This window comes from Trachurus japonicus, chromosome 23 (assembly GCF_045865225.1).
Source record: "Trachurus japonicus isolate A0001 chromosome 23, Traja_1.0".
Classification (NCBI taxonomy): domain Eukaryota; kingdom Metazoa; phylum Chordata; class Actinopteri; order Carangiformes; family Carangidae; genus Trachurus; species Trachurus japonicus.
The window spans coordinates 24888637-24907432 of NC_140929.1; the positions used below are offsets into that span (position 1 = coordinate 24888637).

At 45.4% G+C, this 18796-nt stretch overlaps 1 protein-coding gene across 22 annotated transcripts in view; it reads left to right on the forward strand.

Annotated features, from left to right (window-relative positions):
- sox5 (SRY-box transcription factor 5) overlaps window positions 1-18796 on the forward strand; it is a 241086-nt gene that overhangs the window by 202454 nt on the left and 19836 nt on the right. For 12 of the 22 annotated variants that reach the window (XM_085769725.1, XM_085769737.1, XM_085769740.1 and 9 more), the window contains 3 exons: window positions 5498-5624; window positions 8778-8863; window positions 16651-16815. In XM_085769725.1, the coding sequence (XP_085625851.1) occupies window positions 5498-5624; window positions 8778-8863; window positions 16651-16815 (378 nt within the window). The remainder of the gene's footprint in view (window positions 1-5497; window positions 5625-8777; window positions 8864-16650; window positions 16816-18796) is intronic. The other 10 variants (XM_085769734.1, XM_085769719.1, XM_085769721.1 and 7 more) reach the window with 3 other exon arrangements.

An 18796-nucleotide genomic window follows, 5' to 3' on the forward strand; every position in this document is an offset into this window, starting at 1 on the left:
CGGCTAACAAGCTCTCTATTAAGGCTAACCTACATCGGTAACTCAATCACAAAGACTCACACCTCTCAAAGTGCAATACCTAATGCGTCACAAGCGCAGCCTCTGTCTGAGCTGAATGTTTTTCATTCTGCGGCGAAGAAAGAGAAGCACAAAAGCAGAAACTCTGACGGGTGCATGCTTTCCATTCATTTTCACATCGGCTGCGGACGGCATACATGCACACACACACACACACACACACCGGGCACCTCTGTACCCTGTGCATAGGAGCGACTAACCCAATTGCCTGTGTAATTGTTTAATCATTCCTATTACACCGCAACCAGTGTAATTTGTTTTCCTTACGTGCTGTATGTGTCGACGTGCGTGCACGCACAAACTGGTCCGCGACCAACCAGCCGTTTCCTCTGAGAGCTACACTCACACGCTGTGGAACACACGCACACACACAGACATACCTGTGTGTGTGTGTGTGTGTGTGTGTGTGTGTATGCATCCTAGCCATTGCGATGCCATTGTGTCATGAACCATGCCCCTACATTCACAGCAGGCTGGCCTCTAATAGCCCCTGTCCATAGAAACTTAATGGACTAATATTAAAAGCCAGCTACTGCTCTCTCTCTCTCTCTCTCTCTCTCTCTCTCTCTCTCTCTCTCTCTCTCTCTCTTTCTCTCCCTCTCTCCAAATTAATTATTGGTTCTATCGCTCACACGTCCCCTCTTCAGCAATGGGTCATCCAGGTCTTGCATTAATTGCCGGAGCATATGGTCGCCAACAGATTTTAGCTGTGGGACTCGCACTTTAGCGGGGGCTATTTTGCGCGCTCAGATGCGAGCCATATTGTGCGGCGCTGGCAGCTATTGTTCGGCGCATTAACTTCATAGAGCTAATTACTCCCCAATAATAACTTTACCTTGGAGTTTTTAGCGCGCCACGTGCCAACCAACCTGTTTCGCACCCCATATGTTAATTAGCGGCCACATCTTCATTATGCCGCAGCGGCGCTTTAAGTTCAAGCTGTGCCGCCTGGCGCGTGGTGAACGCAGCCTCCACTCGCTGCCAATTATCCAACTCTTGCTCCCCTCTCCGTCTTTCTTTCTCTCACTCTTTCTCCCTCTCTTGTTCATTCTGGTGTCTCTGCTGTTTATTTCCCGAGAAGTTCTCTCACCAGGGTGAACTGTCGACTTCTCTCTTTCTTTCCGTCCTCTTTGCCCCCTGTGGAAGTTCTTGAGAAAAAGTTTCACACTTTTGCTACATACATACATATATATTTATATATCTATGCGTATGAATTTCCCATTCAGTGTATCTTCCTTTTTTTGGATTAATTCATCACTGATTAGAGGATTTTTCAAATGAGTTCCAGTTTTGTTTGTTCCAGGTTTCTTTTGTGGACGTGGAGGAGGCGGATGCAGATAAAAGCGGAGCCGCTTATTCTCCACATCGGTAGCCTACTGTAGTAGCAGTGTGATGTTTTGTCAGTGAGTGTTGTAGGTTTTCATGCTTGCTTTGGGCCTGATGTGAAAGAGAAGCTGAGGAGTGTGTTATTCCCCAAAGTGCCTGCTGTTTCAGAAGTGCCTTCTCCTTTATGTGGGATCTGGAGATTGTCTGATAGATGTGGCCTTGCTCTCCCTTTCCCTCTCTCTGTCTCCCTCTCTCTTACTTTCTCTCTTCCTTCTGTCAGTTTGTTTCTTTGTCTCTAATTCTCGTTCTCTGATTTAGGAAGAGCTTTCTCTCTCTTTTCCTTCCCCATGGCTTCAAAGTGAACATGAGGCTAACACACATAGCTAATAATTCACTTTAATGTATTGCATTATTGTACATCCAATATTAGGAGAAATATCAGATTAAGTCATTTTGTAGATGGCTGAAGGGATGTAAATAGAAAGGAATGCACTGGAGGCTGTGATCACGGAGACTGCTCTATTCCAATACCATATGACTGGCTAGTCACACACACACACACACACACACACACTGCATATACACACTCCTGTGGCCCCTCCATGCACACACACACACAGTTCAGACAGTTTTTGTTGAGTCTCCCGTTCCTCCTTGTTACACTCAACTTGCCCTGACCCATGTTTTCTACCTCATATCAGTGTGTTTGTGTTTGTTGGACTTTAGAGGTCCGTATGTGTGTGTGTGTGTGTGTGTGTGTGTGTGTGTGTGTGTGTGTGTGTGTGTGTGTGTGTGTGTGTGTGTGTGTGTGTGTGTGTGTGTGCGCGCTAGTGATCGTGCTAGGGTAGTGGTGCTGCTCATCAGCTCAGCAGCTGTTACACACATATCTAACTCAACTATTATAACAGCAACATATGGGAGGAAATGATTCCCCATGAACCATTCTCTCTCTCTGTCTCTGTGTGTCTCTCTGTATATTCCAGCCTTTTCTTATTCTTTTGTGTGTTTTTCTTGTCATTTTGTTCTTTTTTTTTTCTTCTGCTTGATCTTCTTATTCCATTGTGGAGACTTACGCATATTGTGCAACAGTTCTGTAGGCTGATTAATGTCTTCCTATTGTGTGCCAGCTTTTTGTCACAAGATAGAAAGGAGCAGAGATAGAGAGGAGAGGATTCAGAAGCTATTAAAGGATCTGCTGTGATATTTTCATCTGCAAAGAAAGAAAGAGAAAGCGAAGCCATGCGCGCACACACACACACACACACACACACACACACACACACAGACATAGGCATCACAGTGTGTGGCCAGTGTCTATGTACAGTATATATACAGCTGCCACAGACTCCTCTCCTCTCCTCTCCTCCTCTCCTCTCCTCTCCTCTCCTCTCCTCTCCTCTCCTCTCCTCTCCTCTCCTCTCCTCTCCTCTCCTCTCCTCTCCTCTCCTCTCCTCTCCTCTCCTCTCCTCTCCTCCCCTCCCTCTCCTCTCCTCTCCTCCCCTTCCCTCTCCTCTCCTCTCCTCTCCTCTCCTCTCCTCTCCTCTCCTCTCCTCTCCTCTCCTCTCCACTCCACTCCTCTCCTCTCCTCTCCTCTCCCCCCTTCCTCTTCCCCTCCTCTCCCTTCCCCTCTTCTCCTCCTCTCCTCTCCTCTCCTCTCCTCCTCCTCCTCCTCCTCCTCCTCTTCCCTACGGTACATTACAGTATTGCTAGCCAGCTACACTCCAGCATATGTCCAATTAGGCCTGAAAGGCAAAGCGGAAATGTTCTGTCTGTGATTCGTCCCTGCGGGGGTCCTGTCCGAGCGTTGCGCTGGAGCGCCTCTCCCTTCTGATCGCGCGGTGCAGGCGGCTCAGGCGGTTTATGGTTAACCAAAATGGTGGAGTAATTATTGTTTTTGGTGTAAGGGGGAAACAGGAGCCGCTTGAAGAGAGCGCTATTCCCCTGCGCTGTGATAGTTTGATTACAGTGCTGCAGGCTGCCGCATGCCGACACACAGGAGCAGGAGCAGGAGGAGGAGACACTCACACACACACACACACACATAGGTATTTACAGTACACGAACATTTATATGCCTAGGGAAACTTGAGTATACACACACAGGAAGGGAAAGCTGGGAGCGCTGTTAGCTCTCCCTCTCCTCTCTATTTACCTGTCCTAAGCACTAACTGCTTCAAGTGCCCATATCACTCACATATTACCTGATCGCACCGCGGCAGCCTCTCTTTGATTGTGCTGATTTTTTCCAGGCATTTTCCTATTTCCAGGTGAAATGCAAAGAGGGAGCAAAGCGTTTTCCAACAAGGAGTACAGCTCAAAAGATTAAATAACCCATCAGGGAGTTGATTTAATACACGCTGTTTAGTTTAGTTGTCATGAGGATCAGTCAGCCCGAGATATAAAGTCCTCTGTGGCTCTGGAGGAGATTCCTAAAGTCTGTGAAAACATCTCAGTTTGTTCTTCAGATTTCTAACAGAGATTTTAGGACAAACTTTAGGTGTGAAGTTCATCAAGTGGCATGATGGGAAATGTAGGATGCAGGTTAAAGCAAGTGTTCCTCAGAAACATCTAATTAATGCAATTTACTTTGGGAGTCCATCATTTCTGGACTCGAAGCGTACATGTACCGTTTTAAATAGGATTGATTTTAGTATACAGCATTGATTATCAGAAATAAAGATTTAATTTAATACCCAGGATTCAGGACTGAAAAGAAAGCATGGGAATGGTCTTTCTAGTGACAAAACTTGATTTTAGCCTGATTTTTAGCACGAGTTAAAAAAAAGAAAAGAAAAAGTAACAATATTAAAGCCATTGACACCTGTTTTTATTTTAATTTTAATTTTACACAAAATACCTGAATGTTGCAAGAAAAAGTTGTACTTATATGTTTTACAAATGATTGTATCGATAAAGAAGTGTTGAGACAGACTTGTTAAAGAAGTGATTACATTGTAGGACCTGTCTATTCTGTGGCTTCTCGTTTTATTTCAGTACAGTGTGGGCGCAGCATTTTTGTATTGTTGCCATGCCCAAAGACTCCAAAGCGAAGCTGGTGCCCAATGAAAACACCACATTGTATCGTTCCACAAAAACAAGTTAATAAAAGAAAAGAACATAAACAATATGATAGTACCTATAAAGCTCTATTGATTATGTGATCTCAGACAGTGTATGGAAAAGGAATTGATATTTTTGTTCAGACTTTAGGAGGAATAGGAAGAAATGTGTACAGAATTTCTCTCCAGCTCCTTCCCTCTCTTCATGTTAGTGGTTTTTTCATCACCTCAGCCCCTACAAGCAAACAACATCCCTTATTTTCCTCCTCCTCTCACCTTTTTCCACTCTCCCTCTCCTCCTCACATCCTCTCCTCATCCCCTTCTATCTTTCCTCACAAACTGTCACTCAGTCCATCACACGCAAGTCTTTGTGTGTTGTTTTTGGCAGAATGCTGTTTAGTGCAACCATCTGTCTCCTACTTCTCTCTCTTTCTGTCTCCCTCTCTCTCCATCTCTCTCTCCTCTCTCTCCCTCTCTCTCTCCATCTCTCTCTCTCCTGTCGTCCCTGCCAAAGCCACCCATCGGAGGAGCTTTTTTCTGCGTCTCCTTTTAAAATCCTGGAAACCTTCTGAAGTCATATGGCTCGGTGCCGACAAAGCGCGCAGGAACGGTTGTGTCTGCGTCTGTGTGTATGTTAGTGTGTTTGTGTGTTAGTGGGGGGGGGGCAGAACATCATCTTCCAAATAAAAGGAAAAGGCCAGCTGTTGTAACAGTGAACTGTCCTAATGACTCCCTTTGTGTCTTTGAAACAGGAAGATTACATATAGGAGTGTGAGTGAGACTGTGTGCACTTTCACTATTATGATTATGTAATTTAGATGTAACTCAGAATCTACTTGAGCCAGTTCTGGGATCAGTAATCAGCATTTTATTTTTAGCCTTGTTGAGTTTTCAATACATGGCTGTGAATGATGGATTCTAAAAGCACTCATGGTTTCTTCTCCTTTCCTTTCCCTCCCTTCCTTCTTCCTTTTCCTCCTATTTCCCCTCCACCCCCCCTCCCCCTCCTCCTCCTCCGCTCCCTCCTTTATTAGCAGGTCCAGGGCCAGCTCCCTCCGCTGATGATTCCTGTCTTTCCTCCGGATCAGAGGACTCTGGCAGCGGCTGCAGCCCAGCAAGGCTTCCTCATGCCCCCTGGCTTCAACTACAAGCCTGGTTGCAGTGAGTACACACACACACACACACACACACACATTCATAAGTAAGTGCAACTTACAGAGTCAAAGCAGTTGTTGTGTGTGACGTTTCAAATATTTTTCTCACTAAGCAAGGTAGTGTGTAACCATTTTTCCACACAAGGACTGGGATTGTTTCCCAAAAGACGAGCGCGCCCTCACAACAACAGCTCTCTCTTAATAGAAAAACCAGTCCAAATACACCCTTCCTGTTTACACTCTCAACCTCTTTTTCTTTATCTCTCAGTCCCTCTCTTGCTCAGTCTTTTTGGCTCCTTCCCTTTGTCTTGTCTATTTTTTGATGTCTAAAAGCAACAAAATGCAGGCGTCCTGCAGGACATGTTTTTTGTTTGTTTTTTTGTTTTTTCCTTTTTTCCTTTTTTTTTGGCTATCACGCTCCGGCTGTGTGGCAATGTGTTGTTTACCATGATAGAGAGAGAGAGACGGAGACAGAGAGAGAGAGAGAAAGAAGGGTGGGTGCCAGGGGAAGCTGGGAATAAATGCACGTGGGGGGGGCAGAGGGGGGAGAGGGAGGGTGGTAATGTGACCTGCCCCAGGTTCTCCTCACATTAACACGGGATGCAGCCAGAACATGTTTCCAACACAGCCCACACACACTGACACACACACACACATATACACACACACATACACACAAACTTCCAGGCAGCCAGTGATTTGCTTTGTGATCTACAAACACACAAAAAAATACAAAAAAAGAAACTTAGACGCAGAATATATGAGCGTGCACGCGAACGCCAGCTCGTGCACAGTCAGCCCTGTTCCCCCCTTCTCCCTCAGAGTTTCACAGCTTCCCAAACAAGTCCATTCCATTTTAATTAGTGCCATCTTCACCCACGCCCACTGCCCACGTAAATACCCTGTCAAGTGGTGGGCTTGTCTTTTCACTGCCTCCGCCAGCTCCAACCGGACTGGCACGCTGCGCCAGGCTGAGCCGCCCCTGAGAAAACTCTCTGGCAACTTTCAAAGTTGTTGTGAGTTGATGTAGTTTTGGTGCTGCAGCTCTAAATAGGACATGTGTAGCATTGTGCTCTGACATATTCTCACGGCGCTTCATAGCTCTGAAGATATGAATAGATTTTATCCGCACAATATGGACGTCGATGCACCGAGCGGCTGTCTTATTTACAAGACTCGTTGAACGGCAACAATATCAAGTTGCTCAGTGTTATAGTGTAAAGTAAAAGTTACAGGACTCCTCTTGTATAATCAAAACATTGAAAATTGAATTACGGTAGTAGTCACAGACGATTTTTCAAACTCCAGAAACACTGTATCCATTTCCCAGAATGCAACTTGGTTGCCTGAAGAGTATTCACGTCTTCCAAATTTCACATTCCAAGGCTATAACACGTAACTGAAGCCTCAAGCCCCTTACTGAGATGACACTGATGACATCATCAGGGTCATTCTCTCAAACTCAGAGCCACATAATACATTTTACAACTATTATACAGGTATTAATGATAAATTGGACTATGTGAGTGTCCCTCTAAGTTCTATTTACAAATAAAGTGTAAAATATTGCATTAATGGACACTAAGTCAAGGTGATGACGTTGTAGTCGGGTGGAGGGAAGTGATCTATCTCCCTCTGTCGTCTGTTTGTCAGTGAGAGATTTCGGCCTGGTCTGCGAGGTTGCTGTCCCCAAGCCAAGAGCAACATGTTTGCTTTCCTCCGTCCCTCTCTCTTTTGTTACAGCGACCCCCAGGAGGAGCATAAATATCCACCCAGCTCATGTTTGTTTAGGGAGCGCAGAGAAAAGACCCATCTCCTAGAATACACAGTCCTGAAATAATTCTTTAATCCCTCCTGCCTCCCCTCCCCCGCCGGAGAATGTCTCAGCTTCACTTCATTTTTTTTTTTTTTTTATACGAACCAAAAAATATGGGAAAGTATGTTGGAAGGAAAGTCTGGCTTATGTGAAGCCCACACACACACACACACACACACACACATACACACACATGTTTACATGGGCACACAGATGCACAATAGAAGGTCCTGATAAGGCCGAGAACCTGACAGCTGCACTGAGAGTCCAGGTCAGAAATGGAAGGTAAAGCCATAAGAACATTCCCAAGTTTTCATAATGAAGAAAGTTCCCTCCATGTGCTGCCGGTAGAAGCTTGACCTCCTCCATGTTCTCTGTGTTGGTTGGTGGGCATGTTCCTATGTAAATCAAAGCTGTCAACAGGCACGACCATTAACAACTCCAGTCATCCTCCTCACCCCACCTCACCGTCTATCTCCCCCTCCCCTCATCTCTGACCTTTCTCTCCCTCCTTTTCTCTCTCTCTCTGAGTAATTACAGCGTGGCCTATCTGCACCTGGTCACTAATAATCCACACTCTTCCTTTTCTCCCTCGCTCTCTCTGTCTCATTCTCGCCGCACTTCTGTCATCTCCCTTTGCCCTGCTCGTCCATCTATCTCTTGATTTATCATTCCTGACATAGGAGGGAGGGAGGGAGGGAGGGTGAAGGAGAGGGAGAGGGAAGGGACAGAGGTGGAGAGTAACTTGTGAAGAGAGAGAGAGATGACAACAAGAAGGACACGGGCAAGAGAGAGGCTGAAAGCAGCCCTCTCCCAACAAAGCAATAGAACAGACAGTTGAGAGGGGGGAGGAAAAAAAGAGAGGAGAGAGCAGCAATCGGCAGTGGCGGCTCTTAATTACGGCGCTGGGGCCGGCTTTATCAGAATCCCCTCACCTCGCTGCTCTTTGTCAGGGGGTATTAAGGAGGAGGACACACAATCAGGCTTTTCATTAAGGCCCTACCGGCAGCGCACACAAAGGATGGCTTTAACAGCTGCAGAGAGGGACTCAGGTGGTGGGAGGGGAGTCCATGGGGGCGAAGCGAGGGATGAAGGTGGGATGAGAGAGATAGGGAGGAGGAAAAACACAAGGTTGAGGGGTAAGGTGGGGTGTGTGGCCATAGAGACAGGGAGATGCTGAAGAGGAAGGGGAGAGAGATGTAACAGGAAGAAAGATGGAGAGGACGAAGAAGAAACAGGGCACCAATGTGTAAAAACGCACTAAAACCAATCACTGTTTTTTACTTAACACTCAAAAAAAAGTGACAATGTTTAAAAAAAACTGTGATCTCTGGTTTCCTTCAGGTGACCCCTACCCTCTCCAGCTCATCCCCACAACAATGGCCGCGGCTGCCGCTGCCACACCAGGCCTGGGCCCCCTGCAGCTCCAGGTAAGACCACTGGGCTGACACACACCAAGGAACCAAAAAACACACAGGAAGTCTTTAAATGTCACTGATGATTATAATAATAATGGGAAAAAAACATGCTGTTTTCCTTTTCGCCTGGGTGGTCCCATTGGGAAATAAATCCCCATAACCCTGACAGTGTTCACACCACACACCGCTGCCCCACGGAGCTAGACCAGACCACAAGCACAGCCACGGGAGGAGGGGGGGGGAGAACAGCTGTCACTTTCAGCCAAAGTGTGGACGATGAAGCGATCTCATGAAAACATGATCAGAACTCAAAAGTCACACAGCACTGACAAGTGTAACCTTCGCCTTTGGCTCTGTCCTGCAAGAGGAAGGAAATGGGGTTGAAGCAGTTCTGTAGAGAGATGAGAAATGATCAGACTTGACTGTCAGAGCTCATCTGCTGAGGAGATTATGATCTATTTTGAAGTCATGAAGAAGATGTGATCTAACTAATAATTGTGATCAGAATGATGTTGTAACGAGCACTTTAACACACCAAGTGGAAGAGTTTTGATTAGTTATCAAGAAAAAGAAAAAGAAAAAAAGATCAATGTAATCAGTTGTGAATCTCATGTCTCTATAGATTCAAGTTTTAATAGTACAGTACATAATAAAGGCAATAGGAATGGGATCCATCAACGTGAAATCCTCCTTTGTGCTTACAGAAATGCGCTCACCAGCCGTTGTCTGTAGTCTAACCCTGTGTGCAGACATATTCAGTAAACATACCACAAACCACAAATCAAATCATCTGCATGAGTCCCTAAGTTCTTTCTTTTGGGATTGGCTAACCGATATTACAGCAGCACTACAGAGAAGAAAACTAATGGAACAGGGTTCGACCTCTTCAGTCAGAGCCGCTCAGACGGTTTGTGGTGTGTTTGAAATAACCCAAACATCTGCATCTGGTACAAAGAGTTTTTAGTTCTTCTTGTTTGTTTTTGAGAAATGACAAGATGTATGAAACTCAAGCTTTTTGACAAATAGCATTGGAAGATGATCATTTCAACCCATCAAATGTAAAGGGACAGTCCATATGTGCGTGCACTCATGGGTTTGATAAAGTGGTGTGCCGTGCGCTCCGCTGCCATAAATCTGGAGGTCAAGCAGCGAAGAAGAGATGACGGAGACAAAATCACAGAAGTAAAACAGTAAAAAAAAAAGTCAGCATCTGTTTTCCCACTCATAAGAAAGATGAGTCTGACTTTGCTCCTTTTCCTGTCTGCATATTTAGAATAAGTGGCCTATTGCTTAGTAATCTCCTCCTCTGACCACTGCATGTATGCTCACTGTCTCTCTCTCTGACCCCCGCACGCTGACAACACACACCACTAGACCTCACATACTTCACTCACATCCACGTGGGCTTTGGGGCCCCCTTCTCCCGGAGGTTTAGAGCCTGTGGGGGCGTCCCCTGAAACACATTACCCTCCCCTCCCCTGTGTCTCTGATACACACATCGTAAAGTGTAACACACACACGTATACATGGGAGAGAAACAGCTGTAGTGATGCACGTATTTCCCTCTACATCTTTTTCACTTACTGTTCACACACAGGGAACGATGGGAACATCGGGGTTAAAGGTGAGGCAGAGTGTGTGTCAGACATTTGCACCTGTCAGCCAAACGTGCCGTCCCAGATGCCAGACAGTGACACTACAGGGGAAGTAGAGGAGCTGTGTAATTCTATCATGGAGAACGGAGCCCGCTGTCGTCACTGTTTTCATTATTACTTTCATGTGTGTGTGTTTGTGCGTGTGTGTGTTTAGATCAAGAATAATGCCCTCTGTGCTGTTATTACTGCTCCAATCTAGCTGTCCATATGTTCCACTGTGTTCAGACTCTCTCAAAATCTCCAGTCGAACGGCTTTGTCCACCTTGCAATTGGATTTTTTTTTTTTTTTTTTTAACCAGCAGGGAGGGGCAAGAGGACACAACAAGTGCAAAAAAACATCTCACTAGCAGATTTCTTTCTTACAATCCTCCCAGAAAAACACACATCCATTCGCATGCACACTCACACACACACACACACACACAAGTACACAGTCACACGTTGAGATTAAGGCTTTGTCAGAAAGAAACAGATTTGTCCAGGCTAACACAAGTACAGATGTCTCAATGTGGATGGATTTCCTTTGGGATCGTCTCTGCTCCCTCATTTGATAAGAAGGTGTTTCTGTCGCGACGAGACGAGACATGACAGTCGGTCCGGGCCCGGGGTCGCCACGGCAACACAGTGGTTTGACGGAGAGGACACAAGTGAACCCACTTAGCCGAGACACACACACACAAATAGAGGAATAAAATGAAAGATTTTCAGATACAGGGCAGGGCAAACTCCTTTTATATTGAAGAGTGCATGGAAATATACAGATTATACACACTCAGCTATTGACACAGTGCATCACCAAAGCAGGCATCTTTGCTGATTTTCCAAGTAGTTATTAGTCATGAATCTGTTCTGAACCAAGTTCTTGTTATTTAATTCTCTACTTTCATGTTTAACAGCTGGGTTCCTGGTCAAGCTGCATTAAAGTACTCCAAGTATAATTCAAACCACTAAAAACTCTTTTCTAATGCATTTCCCATCATCTACCATTCTGGTATTTTTAGTGAGCACATGCTGGCCTGATGCGTGCACATGTCTCCCAGACTCAACACACATCATTTGTGGCTTTCTGATAAAAAGTGTCGTCTATAACGCAAACTGAAATAACTATGATCACGTGAATAGGCAATTTCAAAACAGACATGTTTGTATTTTTAAGCCAGTATATCTGTTTGAAAGATTTTTAAAGCTAGACTCACACAAACTGCCTCTGCAAGATCTCGTTTCAATTTCAAGAAATCCACAAATAGTGTTTTAAGCTGCTACTTCAGTTACGCACGTACCAAATGTGTAACTTATTAGAGGATTTGATTTTGACATTGTGCCATTAAACTTTTTGTGAGGTCTACATCCCACTTGGTCTTGAGGTCTTTGTTTTGACAGGGTATACTGTAGATAAATCCTGGTTAGTTTTGCCCCGATTACACTGCATTAGAAGTGTATACATAGAAAGAAAGAGGAATTAGAGGGAAATATCTCAATAGCATGGCTTTGAGTTAAGTGCAGTTCTTAGAAAAAATTTATTAATCTCTGAATGATTTCAAGCTCTTTCTATGTTTGAAATGTCCTCCATTGAAATGAACAGCAGTAACTCATATAATGAGAGCTTAACACACAATCCTCCATAGAAGGTTTTCAAGGCAATGGAGGCTTTGGAGTGTACAAGGTTGGCATTTAGCATCTTAATCTGGGGGATGAGTGTGACATTGTGCATTAGAGCATGTTAATCTGGCTCCCTATTGACCCTTGATATCATTGATATCAACCACATCACACAAATGGACTGAGAAGGACAGAGAAAGCGCTGAAAAAGAAAAAGAAAAATGCACTTATCCAGGCAAAGATAGCAAGATTGGAGATAAAGATGAAAAGGCAGAGGTACCAGAGAGGTATTTAGAGGGATGATCAGTTAAAAGGATAAACTGAGAGAATGATGGGGGGGGGGGTGGAGGTAAGTGGAGGCGAGAAAAGTATGGATGTATGAGAGGGAGAAAAAGTGTGTGAGTGTGTGTGTGTGTGACATGGTATAAAGAGGGTCAGTGGTGAGGGTCAGGCTTCATATGGAGAGGCAGATGTTGGAACATATTGTCCTGGATTACCACACTGTACACCGGAGAGATGGACAGACAGACAACAGACAGGCAGGCGGGGGGGGGGGGGGCTGGGGCTGGGGAAGAGGGAGAGGGAACGGATGAGAGAAGGTAAACGAGAAATCAATCGCGCAACTCGTTTCTCCACAAAACCTTATCTAGATGAGCGAAAGAGCGCAGAGAAGCATTTTCCTCAGGCGTGAGAATTGCTTCAGTGTCGGTATCTGCTTTTTAACCTTATAGACTCTTGCAGTTGCAAGGAAATGCCATTTTGTGATAACAGCATGGGATCAATGTGAAATCAATAGGCAGCAGAGATAGGTGGCTTTGGTTAAGGACATTCTGCTTTGCAACTTCTGAGTAAAGGAAGTAATGAGTAAAGGAGGAGTATAATAGGTCCGTACGAACATCAATGTGTAAAAGTCAACTAGTGTCAGTTTTTTTTACTGCAAATACTACATTGAATTCAATACAGCAAAAATACAATGATGGCAAACTTCTATTTGTTTGTTCTATAAAGTTCATTTCAAATGTCCAATGCAAAGCAAAAACACAAAGCAAGTGAAATATTTGTGATTTTTGTTGTCAAAGAAAATTGATTTGGTCTGTGTTTGTCCTTGAGAATGCACCATAAAAGTATAAGGAAGGCATTGTAATCATGTTATTTATTTGTGGGCGTTGTTTTTTATTATTTAGTTTTTTTTATTTATTGCTTACTTCACTCACAAAGAGTTTTTAATTGCAGAAAGGCTCAAAGAGGAGAAATCCATAGAGAGGCTGATGGGACGTAAAGAAAGGGAAGTGTTTGTGTCTCTGACTCAACACTTGCTTCTTTTTTCTTTTCTTTTCTTTTTTTTGTCATTCAGTGCCGAAACTGCTGCAGCTTAAAAAACTGTGGTCAGATAGGCAGGAAGTGGGACAGACAGAAAGACGGAGGAGAATCTATTAAGAAGCGTACAATAGTCCTGGTTGTCGGAGGAAACAATGGAGCTCCAACTGAAGCAGCGCTAACGCTAACTCTGACAACAAAGACCAGCAGGCTGCTAATCTGACTAAAGCTGCAGATTATTGACCAACACACACACACACACACACACATCCCCACCGACTCAGATGACCGAAGAAATAGCAGCTTAGTGTGTGTGTGTAAGCGCACACACACACCTACACACACAGCATCAATAATACTAATACCAAACAATCACCTCCATGTCTTCAGTCAGAAAACACCGATACACACCTCACCTCTCCCCTCAGCAATAGGACACACACACACACATTGATACACACACACACATTTGTGGAAGTGGGGTCATGTGACAAAGCACACACTGACCACTAGATATGTTCACGTACACACAAAAACACAAGCAGATGTGTTAGCGCTGCATGGCCTCACACTGAGGGATTAGGAACACACACACACAGACACACAGCCCAACAGTAAAGGGACAAATTCCTTAGTTTTATGCTGTACCTATAATTGTGCCCCCCTCCCCCCCGCACACACTCATTGTGTTGTTGTTGTTGTCTGTGTGTGTGTGTTGTGTGTCTGTGCCTGTGTGTGCCTGCTCCTCCGGTCACCCCAGGGGGCCTTGCGCTGTCACTTCCTGTTTGTTGACATGCATGTCGTTGTGGCGACGCTCTGGGCGCGCTCCACAGTGCTCTGCCCTCTCTAGTGTGTGTGTGTGTGTGTGTGTGTGAGTGACGGGAGCTGGCCTTGTAATGGAACTCAATTCACTCCACAAATAAAGAGCCTTTGAACCACTGGTCCGAATATGGCAGGACACACACACACACACACACACACCGCCTGTGGTCCACTCGCTAGGGGGTTTGGCTGGTAGGAAGGGGAGGGTGGGTGTTCATGCTCGGCTGCCCCCCCCCCCCTCCATCACTCTCTCTTCCAGGAGCCACAGTGCAGCTAATTGAAGAGAAACGGGCGAGCGGAGGCTGATCTGATCTCAGCGAGCCGGTCCTCACCAGACCATGACCCGTCTCCCGCTGATCTCACATCAGCAGCAGCAGCAGCAGCACTGTCTACCTTATGTACCTCAATTATGATCCTTCCCCTCGGTGTCGGGGGCAGTGGCAGATGCTGACACTCTGGCCACAGGTTTATTTCCAAACAGCGGCAAAGCCTTTGATGGAGCTGGACTGTTGGATGTCATTGGAGAACAAACGTTCACTCCTCTACTTTTCACAGTGCTTGTGACAAAATGCTGAGGTGCAAGAAAGCGAAGAAGGTAATCAAATATTGAGGAAAGAGCGCTAAAACAGCCACGTGAAGACTTTCCTCCATTACTCTTCACAGCATCACTTTCACGCCTCAGTATTTCCTCAATTTAAAGCATCCAGTCACAAAGTGTTTGTCAGGGATGAAGTTACCTTGTGCCTTGTTTAGATTTCTGCCTCCCAGTGCAACTCATCTTTTTGGAATGGCAGGTATCTTATTTGAGAGTGAAATGAAAAGCAATAGAAAAAGACAGAGTACTGTAATAGAAAACATGTTACTTTTACAGTTACATTGTTGCACAGTGAATATCGTTGTTGCCACATGTGAGTGACAGTCAGGCGGAGAATATTTCACATTCAAATATGAGTTTCTTCCAAAAAGTGCTTCTTTGTGTGAGTGTGTGCTGCCAGTTTGAATGTCTCCATTTTTTTCTTGTTTGTATAAAAAGAGATAAATGTCTTTATTTAAGATAGCAGAGGAGAGCAGACACTAATGTGGCTGTCAAGGGAGATAGAGAGAGGTACAAACAGACAGAGAGAGAGAGAGAGAAATAGCAGTGACAGCATCTCTTCCTTGTCCATTTGCATAAACCAGCCTTTGTTTGACGCTGGTGGCCGGCAGCCAAGCGCCAACAGAAGGACGGAAGTTAAACTCAAAAAAAAAAAAAAAAAAAGAATGGTCCTCTTCCAGAAAAATCTTCCACCAGAAATAAATAATAACAATTATAACTATTCAAAAAAAAGAAAAAAACACACATCAGTTACTTCTCGCAAAAACAACCATTCTGTTGCTCTTCAGAGGAGGGAATAACAATTCTGAGAAAAACAAAACAGCATCTTGGAGATTTGTATTAGCCGACATGAAAGTAATTGAGCTTCGCAGGATGATTTTGAGGAGGGAGATAGAGAGGCAGAAAGAAGCCTTTATGAATATTGAAGCTCCTTCCAAGTTGTTAATATTATGTTGTGTCTGTTGCTGTGGAAATACTGGCCAGAGACTGTTTAGTGTGATACAATGGTATTGCATAAATATTCCCCGAGTATGTTCACACCATAGCAGCTCACGCCATAATGCTTTTATTTAATTAGAAATTAATTAAATACATAAATAAGAATTGGGAAAACCTGTTTTTTTGTTTTTGTTTCCCTCAGCAGTTATTGAATCAATTTATCTTTGCTGTAGACTATTTTATAGCCTTTCTGTGTGTTTTTGCATCTTATTGTCAGAACACTCAAAACAGCGCAGGGGCAAGAGGCACTTCTGGCATGTCCCATCTGGCATGGAGCTTCACAATGTTTCCTCCCTCTCTCTCTCTCTCTCCCCTCTCTCTCTCTCTCTCTCTCTCTTTCCCCTCCATCATCACTTTTTTTCACCTTGAGCCGGAGCCGGGCTATGCGGCGTGACCTCGATAGCCGGAATGTTTTCCCTTTCTCCCACGATGCACCTGGAGGGGACATGGCCATCTCTGGGCCTGTCAGAGAGGCTGTTAGCACTTCTCCCATGGGGTGAGGGAGGGGGCTGACAGTGGTGATGTCCCTCTCTATCTCTCCTCTCTGTGTCACACAAACAGAGGCCGGGCCACTAATGGCCTCGTCTTCCAGAGCTTTTTAGCCGGTGTCTTCTTTTTTGTTTGTGCGCTCTCGAGTATTCATTTATTCATGTTGTCCCTTTCTTCTCTCTCTCTCTTCTCTCTCCCCCACTCCCCCCTGCCCCTGTCTTACTGCCCCCCCCTCTTCTCCTCCTCCTTCCTCAACTCTGATCCCGTCTGTCTCTCTGCCTGTCTCTCTGCCTGTCTCTCTGCCTGTCTCCCTGACTTTGCAGCAGTTGTACGCAGCTCAGCTGGCTGCCATGCAGGTGTCCCCGGGGGCCAAGCAGCACGGAGGCAGCCTGCCCCCCCAGGCCAACCTTGGTACACACTCGCCACCCACCAACACGCACACACACAGTGACAAAGTGCGCAACTCCCCACCACCAAGCAAGACCAAGGTAAAAGAGAATGTCTGCATGTACATGTGTCAAATACCAGAACTGCCAGTGGGGGTGTGAGAGCCGACTAACAAATCAAATTGAGCTTAAATGCTGCAGTGGATTTCAAATACTTCCACCTATTTTTGAGGTAGATTTTTTTCCACTAACTAAGTTTCAGTGCAGAGGCCTGCCTTCCTCTTTTTTATGAAAAGATAAAAACACGAATCTGACAAAAGAAAAAGTGGATTTCACTTTAATTACATTCATCTTTGTTGCAGCCAGAAATGATATTTTCTGTCTAAATCACACTCTGGCCTTTCTAGTATTCTAACACACACTGAATGACTGAATGTCTGCTTGGATGAGATTGTCCTTCACTGCAGTGCATGATTCAAAAATGTGTATTCAGGCTTGTTTGAATCTTGCATTGCACCCCCTCCCTACCCCTACCCCCAACCTTTTTTTTTTTTTTTCCAATCAAACAAGTGTCCTGAGCAGCGGTCAGCTCCTCATACTAATGCACACCTTGGTACAACTTGGTGCCCGAGAAAAACTCCCAGTCACCTCTGCAAGTCAAACACTGTGAACTTTATCACAGAGCTCCAGCTGCTGTTGTATTGGTGTTTGTGCCGTTTTCTCGGCTGGCTGCCCAATGGGGGCGAAGGGAAGACGTGTGTCCATTCAAGTGGAATTCTATGAATATCTGGTGGGCTATTGGGACCTTGACCACCTCCCCCCAGCCACACACACACACAGGCCCCATGCCCCCTGCCGTCCCGCATCCGCCCTAGAGCCCCCCACAAGTGTAGTGGTCAGTCACAAATCAGCACACACCTCCCAGGCTGCTCTGTCTAATAGTGGGACAACACTATCAAGATCCCACAGAGTTGGACAATCTGAATTCAGATCAGTGCTAAACCAACATTTTATCACATAAATCAAAGTTTCTCAGAATTTTCTCTTCTTCTTCTTTTTCTTTCTGTGTTTCAACTTCCACTTCTTTCTCCTTTGCTACTTTGTCATCCTTTTTTTTTTAAAGATTGTTCTTGACCAATGCCAACTCCTGTGTCCACACACACACACACACACACACACACACACACACACACTGTTGGGACGGGCTCATGGCCCAGATTAAAACTTGTGGTTGACCCCAGAGCTCACACCCCTGCTTCCCTGTCCATCAACCCCGCCCTACACACACACACACTACTGTCCCGCCCCATTGACACACACGTCTTATTAGCATATATATGGAGTTGGGCTGACGGGGACGTGGGGAGCCATAATGTCCTCCCCGGTCCAGCGGGAGTGGCAGACTGGGTAGTGGACACCACATGGACCCCAACAGGCCCCATGGAGACAAAATGCCAATTGAGCACTGAGCTGTTTTGGGGTTACTCCCCCTTGCAGCGCCTCTTTTTGTGAGCATGGGGAGTCAAACATAGGATAAGAAATGGATGTTTCTTTCCTTTTTCTTTTTTTCTCTACCTCTCAGCCTTTCATTCACTCTTACTACTGCAGCACTCCCACTCATTCTTTAAAGTCTCTTACCCGTCTCTGTCCCTGTCTCCGTCTCTCTCTGGGTGAGTGACATGTATATTTCAGAGGTGTGCCCCCCCTGTGGGCTCTATCTCAGGTCTCTAGTCATTTAGAGAGCCGCTGCCTGCCTCTGCTCACAGCTGTTTGGACTCAGGCACACAACGCTTAAGTGCTTTACCCTCGGGTGAGACACGGGCACACACACACACACACATGCGCAAATGTACACACAGGTGTAGAACAAGATACCAACTAGAAACCGTGCAGCCCCCTCACACACACACACACACACACACACACACACACATACAGACAGCCAAGCACAAATCACAGCAGCGTACATCTAGCTTTCTGATATGCAAGAGTGGATTTTTCTATGTAGGCAGGCATGCATACACACCCATACAATAGTGCAATTCAAATGATGCACCATATGCAGCCCATTCGCTGACATGCA